This window comes from Strix uralensis, chromosome 1 (genome assembly GCF_047716275.1).
Source record: "Strix uralensis isolate ZFMK-TIS-50842 chromosome 1, bStrUra1, whole genome shotgun sequence".
In the NCBI taxonomy this organism is placed as follows: domain Eukaryota; kingdom Metazoa; phylum Chordata; class Aves; order Strigiformes; family Strigidae; genus Strix; species Strix uralensis.
Genome location: NC_133972.1, coordinates 145,480,504 through 145,506,325, shown reverse-complemented (window position 1 = coordinate 145,506,325; position 25,822 = coordinate 145,480,504). Strand labels below are relative to the sequence as shown.

Here is a 25,822-nt window from a genome sequence, read left to right as displayed (position 1 = left end):
TCTGTACAGATGTATCGCAAACAAAGCGTTCTGATTGCCATATTCCATTCTCCTTCCAAACAAATCCTGCCGTTTTGGTCTTGTGCTGGCATCTGTAAATACTCTTAAGGCCTGTAAAGGTTGTTGACTAATGACAGGAACAGCAGTCATTGTTAAAGCAGTTTTAAATAGTGGGTGCAGCAGTTTTAAATAGTGGGTGCTTTGGATAATGGCTGTCAATTTGATAGGATTTGTTCATCACAGCCAGCGAGAAGGACATAGATGATTCACACATAGCCTGAATTAGGTCCAGTGCATAAGGCACAACTACTCGATCCGGTTCCTTTCCAGCAGTAGATATTGCTCGCTGAACACCTTTTCGAATAATACTTGCTATCGCATCCACATGTGATGTTATTGTTTTATGTCCTCTGGCCGATAAAAATAACCATTCAATAATTCTGAGGGGATTAGACAGTTGTTCACACCATTGTCCTAAAAAAGCTGATACTTCTGATTCTGTATTATATACAAACAATTGTAATGCTTGAACAGGGTCAATACGAGCTGCAGAATTAACACTCAATTTCAGGGAAATATTATCCGGGACATGTTTAGCTGACACTGTTAGAGACCTAGGTTCTTGAGGATTACAATTTCCTTGCAACAACTTAAATAAAAGCTGTAAATCTGTGTTAGTAATGCCACAAATACTGTGGATTCACTGAATATCTCCCACCAATTTCTGTAGATCATTTAATGTTTCCACTTTCTGTACTATTGATAGCTTCTGTGGCCTAACAGTAGATTCAGTTAAAGTCATCCTTAGGTGTTTCCATGGTTCAGTTCGTTGTACCTTTTCAGGGGCCACAACGAGTCCCGTTATATTTAGCGCTTCTATCAGTTGTTGAATCAATTCTTCAGAAATGGGTGTTTTTTGGCAAAGCAAATAATCATCCATATAGTGATACAAAATACAGTCGATATGATGTTCTCGAAAGGGTCGTAGAGCTAAATCCACATACCATTGACATATTGTGGGAGAATTTTTCATGCCCTGTGGTAACACTACCCAATGATATCTCTCAGAAGGTTTTGCTCTATTTGTAGAAGGAACAGAGAAGGCAAATTTTTCATAATCCTCCAGATGTAAAGGTATTGTAAAAAAACAATCTTTCAAATCAATAACCACAATGTCCCAGCCCTGAGGGAGCATGGATGGATTGGGTAATCCTGGCTGAAGTGCTCCTATGTCCTGCAGAACTGCATTAACTGCTTGCAGATCTTGTAACAGTCTCCATTTTCCAGACTTCTTTTTGATGGTAAACACAGGTGTATTCCACGGACTGGTAGAAGGGACAAGGTGTCCAGCATTCAATTGTTCTTGCATGAGATCCCTTAAATGAGTGAGCTTCTCAGTTGGTAGCGGCCATTGCTCCACCCATACAGGAGTATCAGTTAACCAGCTCAGTTTTAAAACAGGACGGGGGTTGCTTGCTACAATGGCCACCCCTAAAAAGGCGTTTGTAATACACATCCCCACTGAGACAAGACATCTCGCCCTAATAACCAGAGTGTTGTATGCAGTACATATGGTTTCACTTGTGCTCTGAGACCTTCTTTGTTATCTATAATGGTAACAAAATGTGCACTTTGCTGTGTAGGGGATGCTCCTCCAATTCCTACAACCATGTTGGATGCCATAATCAAAGGGCAAGAAGATGGCCATGCAGCATATGGTATAACGGTGACATCAGCTCCAGTGTCAAGCATGACTTGTTCAGAGCGGATCTTAACTCCATCATTCCCAAGTATTGTGACTATTCTCATAGGCTTATTGTTGGTGATCAATCATGAAAATGCAACAGTCACTGGTCCAGTAGACCCAAATCCTTGATCACCTCTTTCGCGATCTTGACTCTTAATAACATGTGCTCAAAACGGAATTAATTGAGCAATACGGTCACCTTTATGCAATGTGGCTGGAGGGTTTAGAATTCTCACCATTATCCCAATTTGCCCAGTATAATCAGAATCAATTAATCCAGGAATAATCATAATTCCTTGCTTCGATGCTGAGGATCGTCCTATCAATAATGCGCTAAGTCCATGTCCTAACGGTCCTGTAACTGCGGAAGGAACTACATGCACTGAATCATCTACTATTGTGATGTCGACTCCCATGGCCAAATCGAGGCCTGCACTTCCTCGGGTGGCTGCTGAAAGCTCGTCAAGGCAGCCGCCACTTGGGGGAATTTGAGTGTCTTGACACCCCCCTGGAAAGGCGCTCTGCGGGGAGTTTCCCGGCAAGGGGCTCCCATCTTTCTTGAATTTTGATCGACACTCGCTGGCCTTATGCCCAAATTTATCACATCGGTTACAGGTACCAGCAAATGGCGCTGTTATGGTAGCTTTCTTTGCCTGAGGACATTGTCGCTTAAAATGATCAGGTTTACCACATGAAAAGCATCCTTCCTTTTTCCTAACATTTTTAAGTCCAGGATCTCCTTTTCCCTGACTTGTAACAGGTCTTAAAGCTGCAGCAAGAGCTCTTGCATGGATAGTAGCCTTTTCTTGCTCCTCCAATAATGGTGGCAATCGTGAACATGCCTCAACCATCTGTGTCAGGCTAGCACCTCGTGGGAGACTGGCAATCACTTGTTGGCATCTTTGATTTGCATTTTGATCTGCCAAATCTTTCCCCACTGCTGTTTTAGCATCAGGTGTAAGATTAGGTGCAGTATCCAGTGCCTCTTTCATTCGATCAATAAATTGCATATATGGCTCATCTGGCTTTTGCTTCACTTGATGATAAGGCAGTCTCGGTTTTCCAATTTGAGGCAGCTCTTGAAGTGCCTCTAAGGCCAGTGCCTGAGCGTGTTGTGTTATACGAGGGTGCAAGGCTGCCTGTGCTGCTCCATTACAATACTGTCCATAAGCTGATCAAGTGTAGCAAATCTTAAAGGATCATGTCCATTCAACTGATGGAGGTTGTTTACCATTGCAATCTCACATTTTTTCTGCCATCTATCTTTAAACATCATAAAAGCAGTAGGGGGAGAATAATCTCCAAAAGTGCTCTGATATCAGTTGGCACTAAATCTTGATTGCAAAAAAAAGATTGTATCATGGTCATAACTTGTTTATTATCATACCCAAACTCCATGACTGTTCTTTGTAACTGATTCACAGTCTTCCAGTCAAATGGATGCCACACCCTCTGGTTCTCTTGCACGACAACTGGCATTGCAATGACACTAGGTGGCAGCATCTGCCCTTCTATAACTGCATGTTCAATCACCCCCTTCCATCTCTGCCCGACAGTATAATTAGGGTCCTGCGGGGGGGGGGGGGGGCGGATCAGGCATAGGACTGGATGCCGAAGAAGCGGCATTGTTTTCAGGTCCTTTTCTTTTGTCTTTACCCTGCAGCCATCCAGCAACCCATTTTAATGGAGTCGTTGAACTAACTTCTCCTCCTCCCTTCACTAACTATTTAGATTTTGCATATGCTCTCCGTTCCTTTGATGTAAGCCCATTTCCAAATTTACTTCTCAGATAATTATCCGCCTCTTCTGGAGTCATCTCTCCGTCCTCTAACAACTGCATTACCCAAGCTCTGGCTCTTTTTTCCTTCTCTCTCAATTTCTCCTCAGTAATCTGAGTCTCCTGTGGGGGTCTCTCAGAATTATTTTGCCCACCGGGCGCACCCCTAGCTTCTGGCCCACAGACACTCTCTTCAACCGCTTTCAAACCATCCCTTATGGCTTGATGAGCCTTTTTATATGCCTCACGAATAGTCTGTTTGGCTGACCCATGATCTAGCCATTGTATTTCATCCAAAAGGTCAGACATTGCTTTCTCTTGTTCTTTTAACAGACTAGCAAGCTGTTCAGATGAGGTTTAGGATAGACTGCCTGAGACGACTCATCATCCACATCCATAGGGAGCAGCACTTTAACTGGGTCTATGGAATTCGACAAAGTATCAGGAGGAGATGAACTAAGCAAAGGTGGGGCAGAGGGCATTGTTGGCGGCACCCAGGGTTCGATCTCAATCCTAGGACCTGCCCAAAATTCCCTTTCTGACATGGGACACACAATTTTAGAGGACACAGGCACACCATCAAATAACAAGTTCTTTTCCTCCTTCTCTTTCTCCTCCTTGTCACTCTCCTTCCACTCAGTGGCAGCAGTCGCGCGAGCAGCAGCAGCAGCAACACAAGCCCAACCTTTCATTGCTTCCACTATCAATCGAACACTTCGATAAGTAGGTGCTAATTTTCTCGCTTCTTTGTTCCCTGCTTGAATCGATTCCCACAAATCAGTCCCAATAGATTTCCAAACTTCTTCATCATACAACTGATCAGTATTAGTGATTAATGTCCTACGTCTACACCAGAGAAGCAGCGTGGCTAAATCCCCTTCCTTGAGATCCACCTCTGTCTCCTCTGCGAGCTGCATCAAACTTCGAACTGCAGCCTTTTCTGTCGCTGATGCAGCGAGCCCCATGCTGTTGGTATCTAAGCCCCTACTTTCCCGGCTTAGCACGGATCTGCTCCTGCCTCTCTCGGGCAGCCCGGCTTACCTCCAGTAATGCCGGCCGACAGCCCCCGCCTTCCTCTGGCTTCTGTTCAGACGATTCTATCAGAATCAGCGACGATTCTGTCACATCGTAAATCACGTCAATCGTAAATCACGTCGATAGTAAATCACATCGGCTCCAAAAGGACAGTTCACCTGATCACGTTGGTAGCAGATCACGTCAGTAGCAGATCACGTCGGGGTCACCAAAATGCCAGGATCCTTACTTCTCCATGCGGGAACAGGAATGACACAACACCAATATGATGATCAGATCGTCCATTTATTTCCCAATCCTGGTTACATTTATATTCTACTAAGTTCCGTACACGCGCTCATCTATCTTCTAATAGGCTACAGGTTATCTGCACGCGCTGTTCATGCGCCTCTACAAGCATTTGCTTTGGTTAATTGCAATTAGTACGTAAATCCCAAAACTTGCCAAAAACTCCCTTATCTCATACCCTGTTTTGCTCAGACTTGTGTGCTTTTGCTGACCACAGATGTTTCTCGCTTATCTGCTATCTTGTGTGTTTTTGCCAGCCTTATTTTGCTGGCCTTGTCTTCGTCCTCGCATTCTTCTGCCTGCACTAACTTCCCTCCAGCGTGGCCCAGACTCCCTCACTCTTATGGTATATTTCTTCTGCTGTTTGCAAGGCACCCACAAGTAGTCTGCAAAATTCTCCAGCATATTTATTAATCAAGACATCTATTTGCAACCTGACTATGTTTCTCTGTAGCTTGCTGTCTTCCTGCTCTGGGCTCAGATTTAGCAGATATCTGTAAGTCCCAGAAGATGGTCACTGTACATGTCTAGAACAACTTTACTTATCTGATATGCATTGCCTAATGCACAGTAAGACTGACATAGCTTAAAAGGTGTTTCGTGGGTATCAGCTACACACTGTACTTGCAATAGGTCTGAGGTGTCACACTTGCTGTACAGAAGCAGTTTTGAGCCTCGGGACAATCTGTGAATGCACAGCCCAACTCATAAGTATGTCAGACCTAATGCTTTCAGACCTGCTTCTTGCAGCTGTACTTTTTAGACAAAGGCTTTGCATTTTACACCATTCTGTCTGAGATCATCATACCCACAGTCACATGACTTACTAGTCACTCAAGAAAAAGAGGTATCAAGAAGGAGGTCATTAGAGTACCAGTTTATACAAGCCACTTTACTCTGCTTAAACCCAACCTGGCTGTAGTCTGAGAGGGGTCAAACGTGATAGCCCTGAAATAATGCTCCCCTGGGCTGAAATGAATGTGCAAATACCACCTTAAAATCTGATAGCCACATGCACAAAAATTTGATTTGCCTGTATTAATCAAAGCCATGTAAGAAGTTGAGTGTATTCTGAAATGGACTTTTATGAAAAAGATATTTCTATTGGCATAGTGTTAAAGGTATCCTATTTGCAGTGTTTCTGAATGTTTTCATACCTAGGACTTATTGTAGGGAAAAATCTAGTAGTTTGATTGGCTGAAGGATAAACATGTTCTCTATGTTGTGGAGAGGGAAAATCCCTTTCTTGTCTCATGTTGTTTGCTTCAACAGTAATTTTATAGCAAGCTAGTAAGCTGTATGGTGAGCAGTGATGGTTTCCAGACACTAGCTATAGGAAGTAGAGCTGCTAATACTGTTGAAATAGGAGTCTGTTTTTTCTGGCTTTCCTTAAACAAAATTTACAATCTCATTTCTCTCCTTCTTAGGGAAAAAAAGCTGCTTTATGTTTCAACTGTTTAACTTTCATTTCAGATTAAAAAAAAAAACAATAAAATGCATAAATGGAGAAAATATAAAAACGGTGCCTAAGAGATAGTGAATACCGTGTGAGTTTGCCAGTAGAAAGTTTCTTTTGAAGTAAAATTATAAACGCATATACTGTATTAACTACATCTTCAGAAAGGAGTGGGCAGATCTGAAAAAAATCTCTCACATTTTGGATATACAACACTGCAAAGAAGAATGTGACCCCTAAATTCCTTTGAGGAGCTGCTTTCATTCTTTGTAGACATTTCCAGAACGAAGAGTATATTGTCCATCATGGTGGACTTCACAATTTTGGCATCCAAGGCCATTGGGGGTGAGGGAGTTAGTTAATTACTTTTGTTTCTTGTAGTTACTAGCACAGAAGTAATGTTAATTTCTTTACTTTTATATTAAAAATTATACATGTTTCAAACACTACAGCATTCTCACTTATGGCAAACAAGTATGATATTAATATGCTTTATATGATAATTCCCCTCAGACAAGTTAGAGACATCATTTTATGCTTAAATTTGCAATTCTTTCAAAACAGATCTGAGGCTTTTTCTTACTATTTATTCATGCTACAGAAGTCTAAGAGAAAGCTGCCACTTATGCATACTTTGCTGGAAACAAGCATAGGTGATGATTTTTTTTGAACTCAATTGAAAATATTATAGTGGCATAATTTTGCACCCCTAACAAGGAAAAAATATATGATGGCAGATATACAATGAATTTTTTAAGGAGTCTGAATGAAAACAGGCAGTTCTGGCTGTTAAAATTTAAAACTAGAAAACTATGGTAAAAGTCATCATTGTTACTGCATTTCATTAATCTGCAACCAAGAAAAAAGTGACTTTGTAATGAAAAGGAAAAATCGATTGCTTGGTAAAGACTGGCATTTTAGGTGAAAGACTTGGAAACACTTTCAAGTGATTTAAATAAAACTCCTCATTGGAATTGGTGGTTATTGGGTTTGTTTTCTCATATTTGCACAAAACTGACCCTCCAGTTGTATTGTTACATGGAACATTTATTAATAGGAGTGGAGTTCATATGTTAGTAAGAGAGGAATTTAAAAGTGAAGGCCACCAAATTAAAACATACATCTGAAGTCTGCAAGCAGGTCAGAGGGCCTCAGATTCAGGGTAAGCATGAGAAGGTGCATGTAAGACTGTCTATTTCAAAACAAACATCTCCAAAAGTATTTCTTCTGTGTTTGTTGGTTTTTTATTATTATTATTTCAAACTCAATAAAATTCAACAAATAGAAGGAATCTTCATTGCTTCAGAAGCAATATTATGGCCTCAAATTGCACCAGGGAAGGTTTAGACTAGATATTAGGAAGTATTTCTTTACAGAACGGGTTGTTAGGCGTTGGAATGGGCCGCCCAGGGCAGTGGTGGAGTCCCCATCCCTGGAGGTGTTTAAGAGTCAGGGTGACATAGTGCTGAGGGATATGGTGTAGTTGGGAACTGTCAGTGTTATGTTAATGGTTGGACTAGGTGATCTTCAAGGTCCTTTCCAACCTAGATGATTCTGTGATTCTGTGATTCTGTAATAGTCATAGAGGAAATAATAAAAAATCTCATTGTACAATTAAGGAAAACGAACTTCAACTCCTAATCATTAGTGAAGCTGAAGTATGATTGTACAGAGATTTAGGAAGTCAAATTCCAATTAATAGGAGGCTTTAAAAAATATTCCTAAACCAATTACTTGTTAGCTCAGAAAAGAAGGAAATGATAACATATTCATGACAATTATTTGAACTAATTAATCCTCACTGCACAGTATGGTGGATGTTGCACTACTGCTAGCGATGCCATGTTCTAGAATGAAATTTAAAACAGAATCTTAGAGATGTGAAAGCACTTTATATATATGTATATTTTTAAAGAGAGTTAGTATGACTATTCTCACAAAATAAAAAAAAATAATTTAATTCTCTCCAGGTCCTTTGTTACAGTTTTCATAAACTTCTGTTACCATACTAATAGAAATACACTGCTTGAGTGCAACAGGCTGCGTCATGCACAAGGCAGTACAAAGGTGGCTGTGCAAACAGAGCAAAAAATCTTTATCCACAAATCTCACACTTCAGATATGAGAAGTGACAGACAGCTGACAGATACTGTGAAGGAGTCAATATAAGTCATATGTTGAAGCAGAGTCTTAGTGGCTGACCATTGCTCACTGCTATATTTGGTTTCTAGATCAAAAGATTTCTGAGAAAAGTCTTGAAGGGCATTAACAAGGTGGTTTTGTAGCCATTGATGGAAAGCTCTTCCCATGCATGAGGGAAAGTAGAGAAGAAGGCAAGAAAGTATTTGTAAAGGTGACAGAAATAGTAGTGGAGGCCAGCCACTAGGAGAAGTTAATGCAGGGGTCAGCCTTTCACTGCTGAACAAGTGAAGTGTTCGGAGAAGCTGGTTTAAGACACAGCTTGTGGAAGCATGTAACTTCTGTTTGACATAGCCCAGGAGGCAGAGACGATGAAGGGCGCTCAGAATCAGAGTAGGAGGAAGACCAATGTGGTTAAAGGGGTAGGAATATAAATGGACATGAGAAGACCAACACTGCATTTGTTGTGTCCACCATAAGGCTTCACACTGGTGTCATCAAGTGAAGCCATGGAAGAGACCTTCAGACGTGTGTGCATCTAGCATGTTACAGATAAACTCTGGGAAGTCTCTAACAGTTTTACACTGTTTCTAACATCATGGCGTCTTCACTAGCAGCAGTCTAACATTGTAATGGCCACCTAGGCAATTTGTTACAGAAGTTTTCTGTAATGCTGCATAGAGTTACTGGAGAAGAGTAAGTAACCACTGCATTTCCCATATATTCTATTTTGCTGTCAGTGAGAACATGCAGAATAATGTGATTTACATAACTCCATCATTTGTAAAATCATAACCCTTTATAAAAAATACTGAAGGTCTTTTGGACTGAAAAGCATCACAGAAAGGCCCAACTCAGGTAGGTATATTCTTAACTTCCACCACATGACTACCTACAGTCAATAACAAAAATGCTGTCTGTATTCACAGGTATCTGAGGTGTTACTACTGGGCGGTTCGTACTTTAATCACAATTGGTGGCCTTCCAGAACCACAAACTCTGTTTGAGATAGTTTTTCAGCTGCTGAATTTTTTCCTGGGTGTTTTTGTCTTCTCCAGCTTAATTGGTCAGGTACATCAAAAAATCGATAACTACGTATGTTCAAATTACTGTAATGATTATATATTAAATTTAATGGAGTTTATTTCTGGGATAAAGCTTAGCTTCCATCTGAATGTCCCTCTATTTAACTGTCATCCTTTCTTATTCTTCTGACAAATACATGTGTTTAATCAGTTCCCAGTTTTGTAGCCCTTTTGCACACAAGCTGATATAAAGCCACGACTCTGCAGGACATGGATGATTCTTCAAACTATGCATGATTCCTTTTTTCTTCCTCACAGCCAATGAGACAGTTTCTTAACATTCACATTATGCTGTTAAGTCTGATATAAAAATTATAATTGTAGGTATGATATTAATATGTACAAATTATTTAATAAGTCATGCTCAGTACTATTGCCAATAGAATGCTGTTAATGGAAATCCCATTTTTGTCAAATTAGAATTCTGCTTTTTTTCCATAAATTACAATACATTTGTTAACCTGAAAATGAATTATTTTCTATGTGTCCTCATTCTCATTTGGCAGGAGGAAAAAAAAAAAAGCCCATAGCACAGCAAATCAATTATCTTTGCAGATGAATAACACTGAAATGTTTCTGGCTTGTAACTATTAAACTTGGGCTTTAGATACATAGGTTTTAAAGTACCTTGCCTACAGAAAAACAAATGCCATGGTTCCTATATGATACTGTGTCTTATCGGATTCCTGTAGAAATCATTCCAGACTTTTTGATTTGTACATGTCTGCTATTGGAAGAATTATTACAAAAAAATAAAGATGAAAAGTGAAATTTAATTTTTATTTTGAATACAGGATTCAAAAAGTTCAACAGAACAGTTTAAAATTGTGTGTCTCTTGCTGTTTAGAAGTACAAGAAGAGACAACCATCATGAAACAGACTACTGCCTATAGGATTTAAAATTCATCCACAAACAAGAACTACCAAAAATAAAAAACAGTATCTAATATAAAATATTCCTTCTGGAGAACTATTGAATTCAAGTATATTGGATTAAACTTCAGAGTTTGCAAATTTATAATTTTTTCCTCAATTGATGTAACTGTCAATGACAGCACCATTCCCCAAAAAGATTCTGCAGATTAGTTTTTGTAACCAGTATAGTCACTTGCAGACTCAAACCTTAAATTTTAACACACAACTTCATTGCAGTTTGTTATAATTCCTAGTTATAAAGAGCTCTTAAAATTACTGAGTTATTCCTGATTTAGCACACTTGCCTAAAAATTGTTATTCCTACTGCAATCAATTACATCTCTGTAATAAAGAGCAGAAATCACCCCACCAGCACACTAATCCTTGTCCACTGCAATATGAAGCCATTCTACTAGAAACTCGTCTATATAGTTAGGCTTCTGAAGAAGGAATACCTACGAACATTAACTCATCCACTTTCTAAAAACTAAATTACATTTGTGTTGGAATGTTAAATGATGTTTCTGCAGTAAAAACTTCAAGGTCACCTTTCAGCTCAAAGTGCATTTTTAGGACTGATCTAGATTCGCTTAATTATTTAAATAGTGGCAGGATCTTAATTCTAGTGGTGCCAATTAATGTTATTAGAGAAATTTAGCTCAGTTTGCTTCAATTCTGACTCATATTGCACACCAAATGCAGAGTAGTTTTATTATGGAATTTTAAGAAAAGCATTATCTATATTTTTCATCCATGCCCAGAAATATGAAACAGAAGAATAAGCTAAAACCCACAAATGATCCCTTTAAAATCATATACACTTTCCAACACAATTAGATTAAATCTGTACTGCTTCTGAAAAAATGGATGAAGCACCTATTCAAAACATGCAGATGAATGTATAATTAATCAGTGATTTTGCAAACAAGTGTTTTATTCTTTTTATATGTTGTTGACAAGATATTCAAATCAAGACTATTTTTACTGAAACGTGTAGTAACAGCAACTGATGTTTGCAGATGAGAGATGTTATTGGAGCAGCAACAGCAGGACAGAACTACTACCGCTCCTGTATGGACAACACTGTCTCCTATATGAACACTTACTCTATTCCAAAAGTGGTCCAAAATCGTGTTCGAACCTGGTATGAATACACATGGGACTCTCAGGGAATGCTGGGTAAGGCTTTCCAATTCCAGTTACGTAGCAGCTCCACGTGAGAGTGGTTGTACAGATACACATATAGGGTGAAATTCACATTTCTTTTCTGAATTGCATGCGAGAAGTGAAAGGAGGGTATTCAATGTACTTTAGAAAAGAAAAAACTCCAAAGCAATATGAGGCTTACTACTTCACAGATTCTATTATTTATACAATATTGTGGCTATAACTCCAGACAAGATACATAACTTAAAAGACAATATCTTAGTAAAAGCATATTAGCAGTTTTCTCATTTGAACTCATAAATGCTAGAATAGCTCCATTAAGTTATGTATTTTTCTGTACAATGTTCATTTTTATGGACATTCTTTCATTCTTTATATTTTCTAACTAAGAGAGTTTGATTTTCTTTTTTTCTTTTACAGATGAATCAGAATTACTGGAGCAGATGCCAACAAAAATGCAATTAGCCCTTGCAATTGATGTGAACTTTGCCATTGTCAATAAAGTTGACTTATTCAAAGCAAGTAGTTTTACAGGAGAATGCAGAAATGTGTGGTATTCCTGAAACGGAAACCTTGTTTTGTGTATCTTGCAACACTTAAGAACTTGTTTGTTAATATGCAAGGCAAAATAGCTCAAAGAAATATCTGTTAATGGAGACATGTCAGGACAAAGTCAAGAGCCTGCCTTTGAATTTTTTGTGTCAAAGCAGAGATATAAAAAAAACCAAATGAGATTAAAACATAGTCCTGTTATATCAACATACTAAAGCTGATGTCATGGTCAGATTGTAAGTGATTTCAGAGTATAACTAATCTCAAGAATCAGACATGGAATGTAATTTTTAATACAGCCCACCTTGCTGTATACCGCCTAAGTCTGCCTGAGAGATCACAAATGCTATGTCTTCTGGCAACATAACTTTGATGTAGTGAATGCTACTTTTTAGTAACTTTTGTGCAAAGTAGCCTTCTCTTTATTATCATGATAGCTTTCCATAGATACAATTTAAATGTAGTACTTAAGACTGGATTTCTGACACCAAAATGAAGAGACACTGCATTTTTAGAAGCAATGTTGACATACAGTGACCTTAACACTAATTTGTTTGTTAGGGTAATTGCAAGAAATTACATGATATCTATGTATAAACGTTACGCAGCTTGTGCAGTTTCTGCCACATTTGCTGAAGATGTGGAATTCATAGATTCATAACAACATTTGACATGATCTGGGTTTTTTTCCCTGGATAAGTGAAAAAAATTCACATAAAAGACCATAAAGCTCTGACTGAGCTTCCATAGCAATTTTGATGTACAGAGTCTTACTTTGTAGAAGAGATGTTCAACCCGAAGAGCACTCTATAAGTATTTAAAATGACAATCGTTTCAGTCTTTTCTCTGCTCTAAAAGCTGATTCAATGTTTTGAGTTTGCATTCCACTTATGAAATCCTGGATAATTCATGTATTGTTGAGTTTTGCTGCCCAGTGTAAGCACTGATAGTCACTTGTGCTACTGAATTAATAGAGAAATCAATTCTAACTATTTTAACAGGGGTGCGATACCCAGATGATATATGACATGCTGTTAAGGCTGAAATCCATTGTGTACTTACCGGGTGACTTTGTCTGCAAAAAGGTGAGCATTGTTATCTCTTTCAAATAATAGTTACAGTATGTATTTTAGGAAAAGAGTTCAGATATCGGTCAACAGTGTCCTTTAAATAAAATTAATCCTGTGTGAATTAAATAGCATAAAAGTAATTATGGTAATCTGTGTAATAATAACAAATGTGCTCTCAAATTTCAACCTGGAACAAGACAATATGGATTTTATTACTTACATCATCAAACATAAAATTATCGTAATATGGGAAAGTATTTAATGTAAATATGGCTTATCTAATGATACAGAGCTTAATTTTTTTATACATCTATACATACAAACTTAGACTACAGATCTCAATCTCTGATGCTTTGCATGTGCTTCATTTGTGTACTCAGAAACTCTTAAGTGGAATTATCCAAGAATGTAGAAAATACACTACATTCCATGCTGCTCCTTACAGCAGGATCTGATCTTGCTCTACCTTCACTCACAGCCCTCAGCCATCTCCAGACTTCCAGCTGAATGCTGTTACACTGTCCCTTAGCAAAGCATCTATTTTCTCTTAGCATTTTGGCTCAAACATGGCCCTACAATAATAAGGTGGATGGTTCAGCTTCTGACCGAGTAAACTCAAATCTCTTTTCAGAAGGCATGTAAGTGTACTCATGGACAGTATAGGATATAATTAAAGCATAGCAGAGGATGAAGTATCAGTACTGTTACTGTTCTGGCAAGACCCACAGTTCATGCCACACCCAGAGCGACCATCAGAACCCCTTAACTTGTCTTTAGCAGTTCTGGTCCAGCATGTTCACTAATGTCCTGCTCCCTCCAAGAGTTAAGCATATGATCCTCTTCCTGAAAACTGAGTTAGTCCCACTGACTCCACCGTGTAGGAAGTTAAACATTTGTGAATGCTCCGAAGGATCAGGTGTGTCCCTTCAAAGATCAATCTGAGAATTACTGTTGGCTAGGAAGGGTGGAAGAGTAGTCTGGAGTGTTTGTTTGTACAAGGCACACCATGAAAGGATCTTAGACTGCAGCTGGGACTCTGCCACAATAGACATAATAAATGACAGTAACAGATTCAAGGTCTTGATCCTGTAGTCAGGTGCCAAACTTTCTCAACAAGAATGGATTATGAGATATTGAAGTATCAATTTATTCCAGCTTGATTCAGAGCTAAAAGGCTTGTATAGATCTACTATGTGGCCAACAACCATAGTAACCCTATTAATGCTTTAACACATAGTAGGGAATAAAGCTCTGTTGGAACCATCTCCTCCTTAGATATATGTTGGCCTCATCGTATTTTACCAAGACTCTGCATGCAGGTTTGGAGGAGCAAGTGAGGGGGTAGGAAGTGCAAGCCCTATGTTTTCAGTCCTGGCTTTGTTTCTGTTGCCTTTTCACTTTTAAAATGAAGTTGCTGCTCTGCCTCCGTTACTCCAGCTGCACGAGTGGAAAAATCGTTATTTGCCTGCCTTACTGAGAGGTTGTGAGGACTGTTATGATCATGGTTGTGATGTACATTATATTACTCCAGTTTTTATGCTTTTTATTGTATATACTGATGTCACACCTTTGAATCATATTAGATCATGTGGAGGATATTAAATAAACCGATAATCTCTTAAACCATTCAATGATTACATAAAAGTTGACAAAGTTTGGAATTACTGTTTATTTTTATTTTTCTTTTAAGATAGGTAAGTGATAGTAATAGTGTAAAAACTGAAGCTTTTTAGACCATGAAGCATAGGCTTCTTTGCACTACTTCTCTGCACTACTGCTGCAGGACTTTTGTTCCCACTGGAATAGTTGATGGAAATGACTGCTACAATCCTCATTATCTAGTCTTCTTTTTCCAAGTTGGCCTAGATGGTCTTACTCCTGTTCAAATATTGCCCCACATCACAATTAGAATGATCAAAGCACAAATCTTGCTTTGTGCTCAGTGCTAGGAAAAGTACTGCAAACATTTATTTCCCTATAATGCTGATAAACCTGTTTATGAGAGAGTGGAAAGAGATTTAAGGAAGAGTCTGTCAGATTATTCTAACAAAAAAACACTGCCCTGCTAATACATGGGATCTTTATGTGTTTGTGTGCTCAGGGAGAGATTGGCAGAGAGATGTACATCATCAAACAAGGTGAAGTTCAAGTCCTTGGAGGCCCTGATGGTACAAGAGTCCTGGTTACACTAAGAGCAGGAGCTGTATTTGGGGAGATCAGGTAGGTACATCGCTATTTTTAACACTTTCTTTAGAACTGGTCAAATAATCAATGGTTGGTTAACTTCTCTGTGGTAAGCATGACAGCTGCCATGAGGGCTAGAAAGTGGGTAGGATCAACCAAGAGGACACTGCACAAGGAGATGCAGGTAAGTGAAGAAAAATCTATATGTGAAGCATCAGAGACTAATCTGGCAAGATCTGAGACCAGTGTTTTGGCTAATGTACACAGGAATATACATACAAATTTCTCCTTCAGCATTTAAAAGATTTCACACATCTTCCTGTTCCAAGGTCTGCAATACAGCAGGGCATTTTATTGCCTCTATAGTAAGACTAGCTGCCCTTACACAGCAGATAGTAAAAATTATTATTAATTTCAAAATTATTATTAATTAACAAAAGAGTTAAAAAATCTAAACTAGCAAATAAAATTAGTTCATTTTAGGAGCTAAAGTAGGGATTAAGTTGCCAAAAATCAGGCATCCAAGCTCGAAAATGTATTTGTTTAAGAGCATACACAACAAGAAAAAGGCTGACAAACTAGATTTTTGGCTCTGAGTTTATCTGGAGGAGAAAATTTTTCTCTGGTGGCTACAAACATTTTTTATATTCTCATGTGGTTTCTATGCAAAATTCATTAACTCCTCTGTGCCATGTTCCCCAATTAGCCTGCCAAGTGCTGGATTTTAGGCACTGCAGCCCCTGCTGAGTTTGGCCTCAGGAAAAGTAAAATACATGTGCTGCTGCATGTGATAAACTGGATCCTTGATTTCTTCCAGCTGCCTTCCTGTTATTGTTAATCCTCTTGCTAGTAGCTTTAATCTGCCTTTTGAAAAGTAGTAATCAGCTCTGTGCCAGGTTTACAGCTATCTTCTACTTGTGTCTCCCTTTGTAGTAGGGAAAACATTCCTGTTTATCCAGTGATGTTCATAGAGAACTTGCTTAGACCTCAAGTGGAAAACACCTGATGTATCCCATAGATACAGACCTTTTTCATTGAAGGGGGGAAGTGAAATTATACCAGCTCTTTGAGAGAAGGTTATTTGAAAGGTGTTTCTCTGTGTGACAATATAATACCTGAGCAAAGCCTTAAACAAAATGTTGCATTGTAAGTTATGTGGAAAGGCTGAAAATGCACTGTTTTTCAGTAAGGGCTGAATAATTAAAATATAAAAGAAAAAGCTACAGCAGCCCAGATATGTAACACACACACAGTTTTCAATTATTTATTAGTTTTTTATTTGGAGCAAGGACTTTATTTTTTAAACTGAGAAACAATAATGATTGGTTTTAAAACAACAAAGGGATTTTCAAACTGTTGATCTAATACAGGTGAGCACTTGTTTCCATGTGAGAAGTACACAATGGCCTTTAAAGATCCATTTCCCAATATGTGTTACTCTTTACATAATTTCCAATATGACCAGTGAAACCATCAGCAATGTTATAACGCTATGCCTGTAGTCTTGTTTTATTCATCATTCACCTACTGTGGCAGCATACCCGTTCAGGCACATGTAATTTGCATATAAATGTCAGGCAGTGGATAAACTCGAGGAGAAAAGACACAGCACCTGGCAGACATCTCTAAAATTGAAGAAAGAAAAGACATGAAGCACTAAGAGTAGCAGTAGAGATTTATCCTCTTCCTTGTGACAAGGTGTTAGAAAATAATGAGTTTGTACAGTGCCTTTCTATGTAAGTTTTGTCAAGGTCTTCTGAATACCATATAGTGAAAGCAAATGAAAAAAATATTCTTTAATGGATGAAATACTGCTTCATTTAGCACATCCAAGTTTTCCCCTCAGTATTCATAGCATGGTTATCACCTGATACCAGACTGTTTTTCTTCTGATTTCTGATTCAAGATTTGTTTAGATAAATAGGTCAGCTTCGTTCCAAGTGGTTTAACTACATGATTTACAAGACACTTGTTATTTAATCTCACTCTGTTCATGTAAATGCATGTAAATGATGCTTAAAAAGTCTGAGGGCAAAAAAGTTGAAGAAAACAAAAAATGTTTATTTTAAAAAATTTCCCTGAATTATATTAGAAGGCAAATGCATGACTAATGTTCAGACAAGTCCTTTGCCAATTTCACCCTTGAAAATTGTTACAGAAACAGATTAAGTAATAGGAGTTGTCTTCCAATTAACATCTTACTCTCATTATTACTTTCCTGTATAGATAATATCAATTTGGGGAAGCAAAATAACCTCAGAATCAGAGGCAAACAGATTGGCGCTTTAATGAGAGCCTGTCTGCACAGATAATTGAGAAAGAGAGAAATTCAGCTATAACACAACACTTCATTAGCCCAGAGAAATTTACACTTTAAGACAGATGTCCTCATTCATCTATTTACTGATATTTCACTAGAAGTATTTGCTATCAGAAAATGGTAATTCTGGAAAAATTAAAACATTTATCCATTATATATAAATTACAAATTAAAAAACATTTCACCATTATATATAAATTATATACAAATTTTTGACAGAAAGATCTCTAAATGTCTGGTCTTAGCTTTAACCTTTCAGCTGTTTTGTAACTATGAAAAAAATTAAAACTACATGGAGTATTTAGCTTTGTGAAAGATTACATTTTCCACTTTGGCCCAGGATTTCCCATGAAGTGGCAGCTGCTGCTTTTCAGGGAGCTCTGCCCTTTGGTGCTTGACATCCTGCTCAGAAGCAGGATCCAGACCTATTTCCCATTCCTGACTCACCAGTCCTCTCCACATGCACATAGGTGCCGAGATGAGCTGACACAACCCTGCATGTTCTGCTGCTATGCACACCATTCCCTGGATCAATTTGCTAATTTCAATGAACAGCAGCTTCCTACAGAGATCAGCTATGAAGGAGAAAAAAAAAAAAAAAAAAAAAAAGCCAAGTCATCACTTTGATAACTTTATACCTTGAAATTAAATTTGCTAGCATAAGAATTCAAAAGTTAACATTTCATACTAATATTACATCATTTCAGGCTAACAACTGGAGAAATAAATGTAAGGTGAAAAAAGCAAATTTCTCTATTAATGTAGATATTACATTATCAAGAACCATTGCAAGGCAAATGTAGTTATTTTAAAAAATTTGGTCTATCAACTCCCTCTCAGCACACTAGCCAAAATAGATTCAAGTCCATAAAGCTGTCCTTAGTCAAAGATTATTCTTCTTGAGCAAGGACTGCCTTACTTGCAAAATTCACCTCACATCATCACTGTAATGAAAAGGCTGATCTCTTTAGTCCTAGTCTGCCTCAATAAAATGAGCTTTCTGTTAGGAAAGCCTGAAAATTATTGTTCAATGACTTGTTGAGAAGTGATTCATCAGAACTCAAAAGGTGTTTGCAATTTTCTTTAGTTGCTTTTCTTATTGTGCAAATAGTTTTATTCTTTCTGAGGAATTGTACAGAATTGTTTAAAAAGAAGACAATATACTGCATTTTCAGCTCGAGTTCATATGTTGATTGCTCTCTTGGGTTGCAGAAAAACTGTGTGTGTGTGTGTGTGTGTGTGTAAAAATAGCCTTGTACACACAGTTGCAGGTCTCATACTATCCTTCATAAATCAAATATATTATCTGTACAATCTAATATTTATAAATATGTTCTATGAATATATTTAATCTTAAAAACAGTATATCCTTGATTAATATTTTAGGTAAGTATTAATTCAGGTTGTGTGGGGTCCAGACTACCCTTTATTAATAACTTTTAAATTTAGAGATTACTAAATATTCTCTAAAAATATTAACTCACTGGGAAATATTTAAGGGACAAATTTTAGGGTAGATCTCCTTGAATATAGTCATAAAGCAATTTTAGTACTAAGAGCAAAATGCAACTTCTCCTGCTTATCACCACAGCTGAGAAGTGAGGTCACTTTGTTTCATTTGCTTAATGCAAGCTGAACAATTTAATTTTTTTTTGTAAAACATCTAATTTTTATCTGGATATCCTTCCTATAGCCAACTGCTGCTTGCTAAACTGGTCTAATGCCTTACAAAATAGCCTTCTTTCTGCTAGCAGACACATTTGTAACTGTCAGCCTGAAAGACCTTCCTAATCCATATCATTCAACTTGCCAACATTCAAATGTGAGATGTGGTATGTGAGAAAACTGAAAACCAGAGTCCCACAGAAATTATACACTCAGGAAAACTTAAACTTCTTGGAGAATCATTCAATCATTGTAGTAACTGTAAATAACTTTCAATAATAATGGATGTGTGCTGCTCTATTTCTGATGTAAATCATTTTCAACGATAAAATTGAGGATAATGCCAAGTTCACATGAGGACTAAAACAAATGCAGTCCTTGCAGTGGGTGTCTCTTGGGAGAAATGTCTCTATCTAGCTAGACTTTTCACAGTCCTTAGCATCTACGTATGCCTGGCCAGTAGTGACAATTTGCCTTCCTGAGGCAAGATGGTATTTCAAAAGGGCCTTTGCAGAACATCAGATAGAACAGTTGGGTATGTAAGTGAGTTTTATGATTACTTTAATAGAGAATCATCAGCAAAGAGATTCCTCGCTAGGGCAAGTAACGATGTGACTGATGATGTTTATTTTCCTTCCAGCCTATTAGCTGCAGGTGGAGGAAATCGAAGGACTGCCAATGTGGTGGCTCATGGTTTTGCCAACCTTTTCATTCTGGACAAGAAAACACTCAATGAGATCTTGGTGCACTACCCTGACTCAGAAAAGCTTCTCATGAAGAAAGCAAAGTATGTCCTAATAGTTTTTAAATCACATTATTTAGCTGCACAATGGACAGTTGTGACATCTAGACAGATTTGCTTTCCTTTCTTAGAAGAGTGACAGATGTAAACACATTTGTATTTAGAGATTAGATTTGCCTGGTTGTACTAGTGAAAGTCATGGTCTTGGAAGGGATTCCAAGGGTTGTAGAAATGTGGTAAGTAGAATGATGTCTTAAATGTAGTTGCCTTCTCCTTTGTATTTCAGGTAACAAAACAAATAGGAGATAAAGATACATATCAGGACTCCTTACATAATCAAGAAAGAAACTGCAGGACAGATGTCAGTTAAGGAGTAGGTTTTCAAAGATGTAACAATTAATTCTACAGCGATATGTTTCTAATGCACCCACAGACTTGTATGCATTTCCAAAACATTAAGCAGTAGTTAGGAATGGGTTTAAAGTAAGGCCCAACAAGATGGAAATACAGACTAGAGAGGTGTGCATTTTATTCAAAAGGATTCTGAAATGGGATTTCAAACCCAACCTGCTTTCCATCTTGCTTTGGCTGCAGCTTGCTAGGATCACCATTTCTCCAGCTTTGAAAGGGCAAAGTATTGTCAGATTTTGTCATAAAATTATGACTAAATTAGTATCTTGCTACCTTATAAAAGGTCAAAATACTTGAAACATTTTGTCATTATTAGCATACTTCAGCACTCATTGTTCTCAGCTGTTGCCTTGCATTGCTATGAAAGGTTGGAAGGTTGCTTCCAGACTTGAAATTCCACCAAAGACTAAACTTAGCACTATAGTGACATTTTGTTTAGTGGAAGTGCTAGCAGATGGTTTCATTCAACATGTTTCAACAGTCCTGGTTGTCAAATGACAGTATCTTGAGAATCATCACGTCTCTGAGGAACAAGGAACCTAGACACAGAATGAGCTGATTGCCCAATATTCACAACCAGCATCAACAGGTAGAAAGGTGGAACAAGTCCACTGACTGATGGTCTCTAGCATTTATCCTTCTTGATTTTTCTCCAGCTTCTTTCTAAACAGCTGTACAGCCATCATTACTTGTTATTCCTGTCTCTCTGTACCACACCACCTTCTGCTTTCTTGACCACCCTAATCATATCCTGCTAAGCCATTAAACTCTTCTTCCTCCAGATAGCCCTTCTCAACTGCAGAAGCTTAATCATCCTTGTATCTGCACTCCCATTTGAGGTCAAAGCCCTCTCTAGATATCAGACTAGTTACAGGATACCCTGTTTAATTTTAAAGATATGCACTACCTGACCTGTGCTGGACGCCATGTACTCTGCTCACCTGTCTGGGCATTCACTAATTCTTCCAAAACTCTCATGCTCTATGTATGAATTAAGGCTCTCTATGAGAGCCATGTCTCTAGAAAAATTAGGCACCAACAGATTTGTGCACTGTTGTGATAAAGACTGCAGTTATGTTTAGCTTTGGAATCAAGTTATCAGTCGCTCTGCCCTGGAAGGCCTACATTAGAGTTCTCTGCGGAATTGCATTGGCCATCCCACACCTTCAAAGGGCTCCTTGAAATAAACTCAAAGGATTTATTCAAGCAAGAAATTTGTTCTATTATCACCTGCCTGATAGTCACTGTCTTTACATAATAAACCCATGCAAGCTGAAGTGTACTTTTTAAATTTATGACAACAAAACTTTAAAAAAAGTAAAATCTTCACTTCTGAAATTCCCAAAGACAGTGGAGAAAATTATAGTATTATGGGATTTACTGTACTTCAGACTGCAAGTGTAGTCCTTGTTCATAAAAAGCCCTAAGTCAGTGCTTTTGCAAGAACAGAAAAGTTGCCTTGAAAACTGACAGTAACCTAATAGAAATGGAAAGCATGGGAACCCTCTGCTTTTCACTGGTTCCATCTACCTCGGAACTGTCATTTAATCTTTACTCTCATTGTTCATTCTCACTTCTTGTCGTTATGGCTGCAAATCAGTACAGCTACGGAAGGGTGTGAAAATCTAGTCTGCCACATGATTGGCAGTAATTTTTATATCTTCAGGGTGTCTTCTGCTACTGAGGAAGACCAAAAATAAGTACCACTGTCTAACTTGACCTACGAGAGATGAGCTATGCTGGAAGTTAGGCTGGTAACCTATTGCTTCCACAAGCATCAGCTAGACTCCCAACTGAGCACTAAACGCTCTCTGAATTTGCATCCAGAAGGCCAGGTCAGAAAGTGCCACCTCAGGTACAAGGCATCTATTCCCCTCCACGCTACTTTTCTCCTTATAAAAGTCTCACCTGCTCTGTGACACCTTAAATTTGAGCCTGCACTTGTTTATTCTCCAGCATATAGGCAAGCAACATCAGATTTGATGCCTCCACTCTACCAGACCCTAGGGTAAAACTCTTACCCTTTCCAGCTTTTCTCTTGCCACTAGACCTGGGACCAAAAAAAAACCTGTCTGGAGAAGTGTCCAGGTTTTCATCCACGAATGTGACATTTTAGCTTTGCAGCAACTTTGCTCGGTTTCACAGCACTGCTGTCTGTTCTCATTCCTTCCTGCCTCCAGGGTGCTGCTGAAGGAGAAAGGGAAACCTGCTCCAGGACCACCAGTGCAACAACCACGGGGCTTGGCCAGTCTCTTTGGGCAGAAACAGGAAACTCCAAAATTGTTTAAAGCATTGCTTGGAGGAAAAGGAAGAGAAGGCCTTGCTAGGCTGCTGCAGCTGAAGAGACAACAAGACATTCAGGTAATGCAACAGAAAATAGAGTAGATTCTTCCAGGTGCTGAAAGAAACTGCAAGGGCTTGGGGAAAACACAACACATGAAAACATAGCTTTACTGTAATCGACAGCAAAAATTCCCAATAGCTGACATATAATCACTGTACCTAATCTCTGTAAACACTAATTCTAAAATTTGGCTGAAATCTTCCTGGAGCTGGACTCTATGCAGGGCAGGGAAAACAGAAGCAAAGAAAAAGCAAGGAAAAAACCAAGCAAACAAAAATCCTCAAAGTAAGGATAAAATAGACTTTACAAAGACCCTAAGGACATCTGATCTTCTAATTTTATGTAAATAACAGTAAATACAGAAATATCTGAACACAATAATCTGATCCAGCTGACTCAAGCACACAGTGAACTTTCCAATTCAAAGTCAGATCTCTGGTTGTCACAGATTCTGAACACAAAACTTAAAAGTGTAGCCCACACATCTAAAACTGATTAAATCTCTAATATATTGCCTTATAAGAACATTGTTATTTTAGTTGATGAAAAACAATTTCCATATTATACTGTTCTGAGAAATGGTAGTGTTAATAATAACCTGCTCAGTTCTACATACTTACCCAAAGGTGGCAGAATCCTTTTCTGTCTTTATAGCTGAACTAGCTGTGTTTTTCTTTATTTTAAGTTAAATAAAGAACTTTGCTTACACAAACGACTACAACACTATGATTGGAGCAGAAACATTGCTCAAGTTAATGTGTATTTGTGAACTTAATAGCAAACAGGCTTGGCCAAACAATTGGGGCACTGGGCAATATGTCAAGATTTACATAATACTTTTTCTTTCTATACTAGTACATAAAGGAAGGCAAGATGTAAGTGTGACCCAAATTGTGCCAGTTTTATCCTGCTGTATTAATAAGCAGATACTATTACTATCTACAAGCTTTTCCTAGGTTTTATGTTGACATTCTGATTCTGAAATTGCATTTTTCATTTAGAAACTGATCTAAATGAAACTTATATCTATTTGCATCTAAATACAAATTTCTATATGTTGTATACCATTAAGCATAGTATCCATGCTGTGCTTTTCCACTGCATATACAGAACAGAACTACTTCCTGAATTTCTTCTGCAGCATTGGAAAACATTTAACTTCTTGTTTTTAGGAAACTCGGGCTGAAGCAAAGCTTGAACAAGAGGAGAAGAAACCTGTGGAGCCCACAGCCTCATCTGTACCCCCTGTACAAAAGGAAGAGCCGAATGCAGACGCTAAACCTAAACCTGCAGTTATGCACAGAGGAACCACTAACGAGTCTCTGATCATTAGTATGTCTCCATCACCCAGAGCAGAAGAAGGAGAGATTCTTAAAGTTGAAGTTAAAGAGAAAAAAAATAAATAGATGGTGCTTTGTGCTGTGGCCCCATCTATTGTCTTGCTGAATTCAGAGAGCTAGAGTAACTTTGCTTTTGAATACAGAAGATAAAAGTAGAACCTACTTGAGAAAAATCTACCCCAGCTCCTCTTCTTTTCTCCCTCCTCTCATGACACAATTGGACAAATTATTTGAATACTTACCTCTTAACCTTGAGCCTGAAGAGAGAACTTCAGGTGTAACAGAAATTAGAGCTCAGATTGTATTTTAGGACCACTTGTTTCTTGTTTGATCTATGCTCTCCCTTATCTCTTACTCTGTCTTGCTCCTGCTTTTTCTCTTCCCTCTCCTGTTCATCCTCGCTTTCTTATTGCTGTTCCTGTTGCTCGGTTTGCTCTTAACTTTTGTGTGTGTTCTTTTCTATTTTCTTTTCTGGTTTCCCATAGTTATCCTTTTTCTTGTTACTGCCCTACTGTTGCTGAGGTTACTTATGTTTCTCTTGATCCTTCTGTCTCCTCCCCTTATACATCTAATCAGTGACCTGCTTTTGTGACCAGCACGGCTCAGTGCAGAAAGCTGTGACGCTGTGTGTTGGGATGTTTTCGCTTGGGACAGAGAGCTACAAAACAAAACATTGTGAAAAAATAAAATCACAAAATCCACAAGGGGGAAGCAGATTGCAGAATTATTGCCAGTCCTCTGAAAACATGAGCATCTGCTCCAGATGTCTTTGACTCTGTGAGTAAATATGGCAAAGACTTAAGATATTTCCCCTCCACAGCCCACGGGTAACTTTAACTTTGGGCTGTCAATTCATACGTTTGATCTTCCCAAGGGATTGATCATTAATAATGCCCACTGAAGAGCAAGCAGTTGACAGTGGCTAACTTTTTGAGGAATCTTGGTATCTAACTGGCCACTTTAAAAATAAAGGCTATTTTATAAAAAGCAGGATTTACATTTTCTGGCTCTGTGGTGCATAGTTTCAACCAATGCTCCAGTTGTTCACCTCCATCACAGACACTGATTGATGGTGCAAAGTGAGCCCCGTGCCTTACTGGGGCTGAGCTACATCGTACCTGTGAACTAAAGAAAATCCTGAGAGGGATAGAGCTTCCTAAGAAGGAGCTTCCACACTGTCAACTTTCTGCATCAAATCATCACAGAAAGAGATGCAACATTAAACAAAAGGCTGAAGTTGTGTTTTAAGCTTAATTCTTGATTACTTTTTTCTCTTCCATGGGTTTGCATCTCTCTCGAGCGAGACCATCACGCATGCGCAGGGGGGAGTGTCCGAGGCGTAGTCAATCCTGGAGGCGGGTAGCCTTCGACCAGGAGGTGTGATTTGGTATTATAATGAAGCAAAGTTCATCTAAGGTTCATGATTTCTTCATTGATGTTATGGCAACAGTTGCGATCCGTCTTTTTTGACAGTGGCTCTGCGGTCATCTCTAACAGCTCCGGCTAGGCGCAGGTACCGAACAATAGCACAGCACTCTTTGTACTGCAGGGCTCAGGCACTGAAGAACAGCACTGCACTGCCTGC

At 38.4% G+C, this 25,822-nt stretch overlaps 1 protein-coding gene across 1 annotated transcript in view; it reads left to right on the top strand.

Moving 5' to 3' along the window:
* Positions 1–25,494, top strand: part of CNGB3 (cyclic nucleotide gated channel subunit beta 3) — a 76,684-nt gene extending 51,190 nt beyond the window's left edge. The window contains exons 11-18 of the mRNA XM_074859453.1: positions 9,372–9,513; positions 11,462–11,621; positions 12,030–12,127; positions 13,163–13,246; positions 15,333–15,451; positions 20,041–20,187; positions 22,734–22,914; positions 24,070–25,494. Coding sequence (XP_074715554.1) covers positions 9,372–9,513; positions 11,462–11,621; positions 12,030–12,127; positions 13,163–13,246; positions 15,333–15,451; positions 20,041–20,187; positions 22,734–22,914; positions 24,070–24,303 — 1,165 coding nt within the window. The 3' untranslated portion in view covers positions 24,304–25,494. The remainder of the gene's footprint in view (positions 1–9,371; positions 9,514–11,461; positions 11,622–12,029; positions 12,128–13,162; positions 13,247–15,332; positions 15,452–20,040; positions 20,188–22,733; positions 22,915–24,069) is intronic.
* The last annotated feature ends 328 nt before the right edge of the window (positions 25,495–25,822 follow it).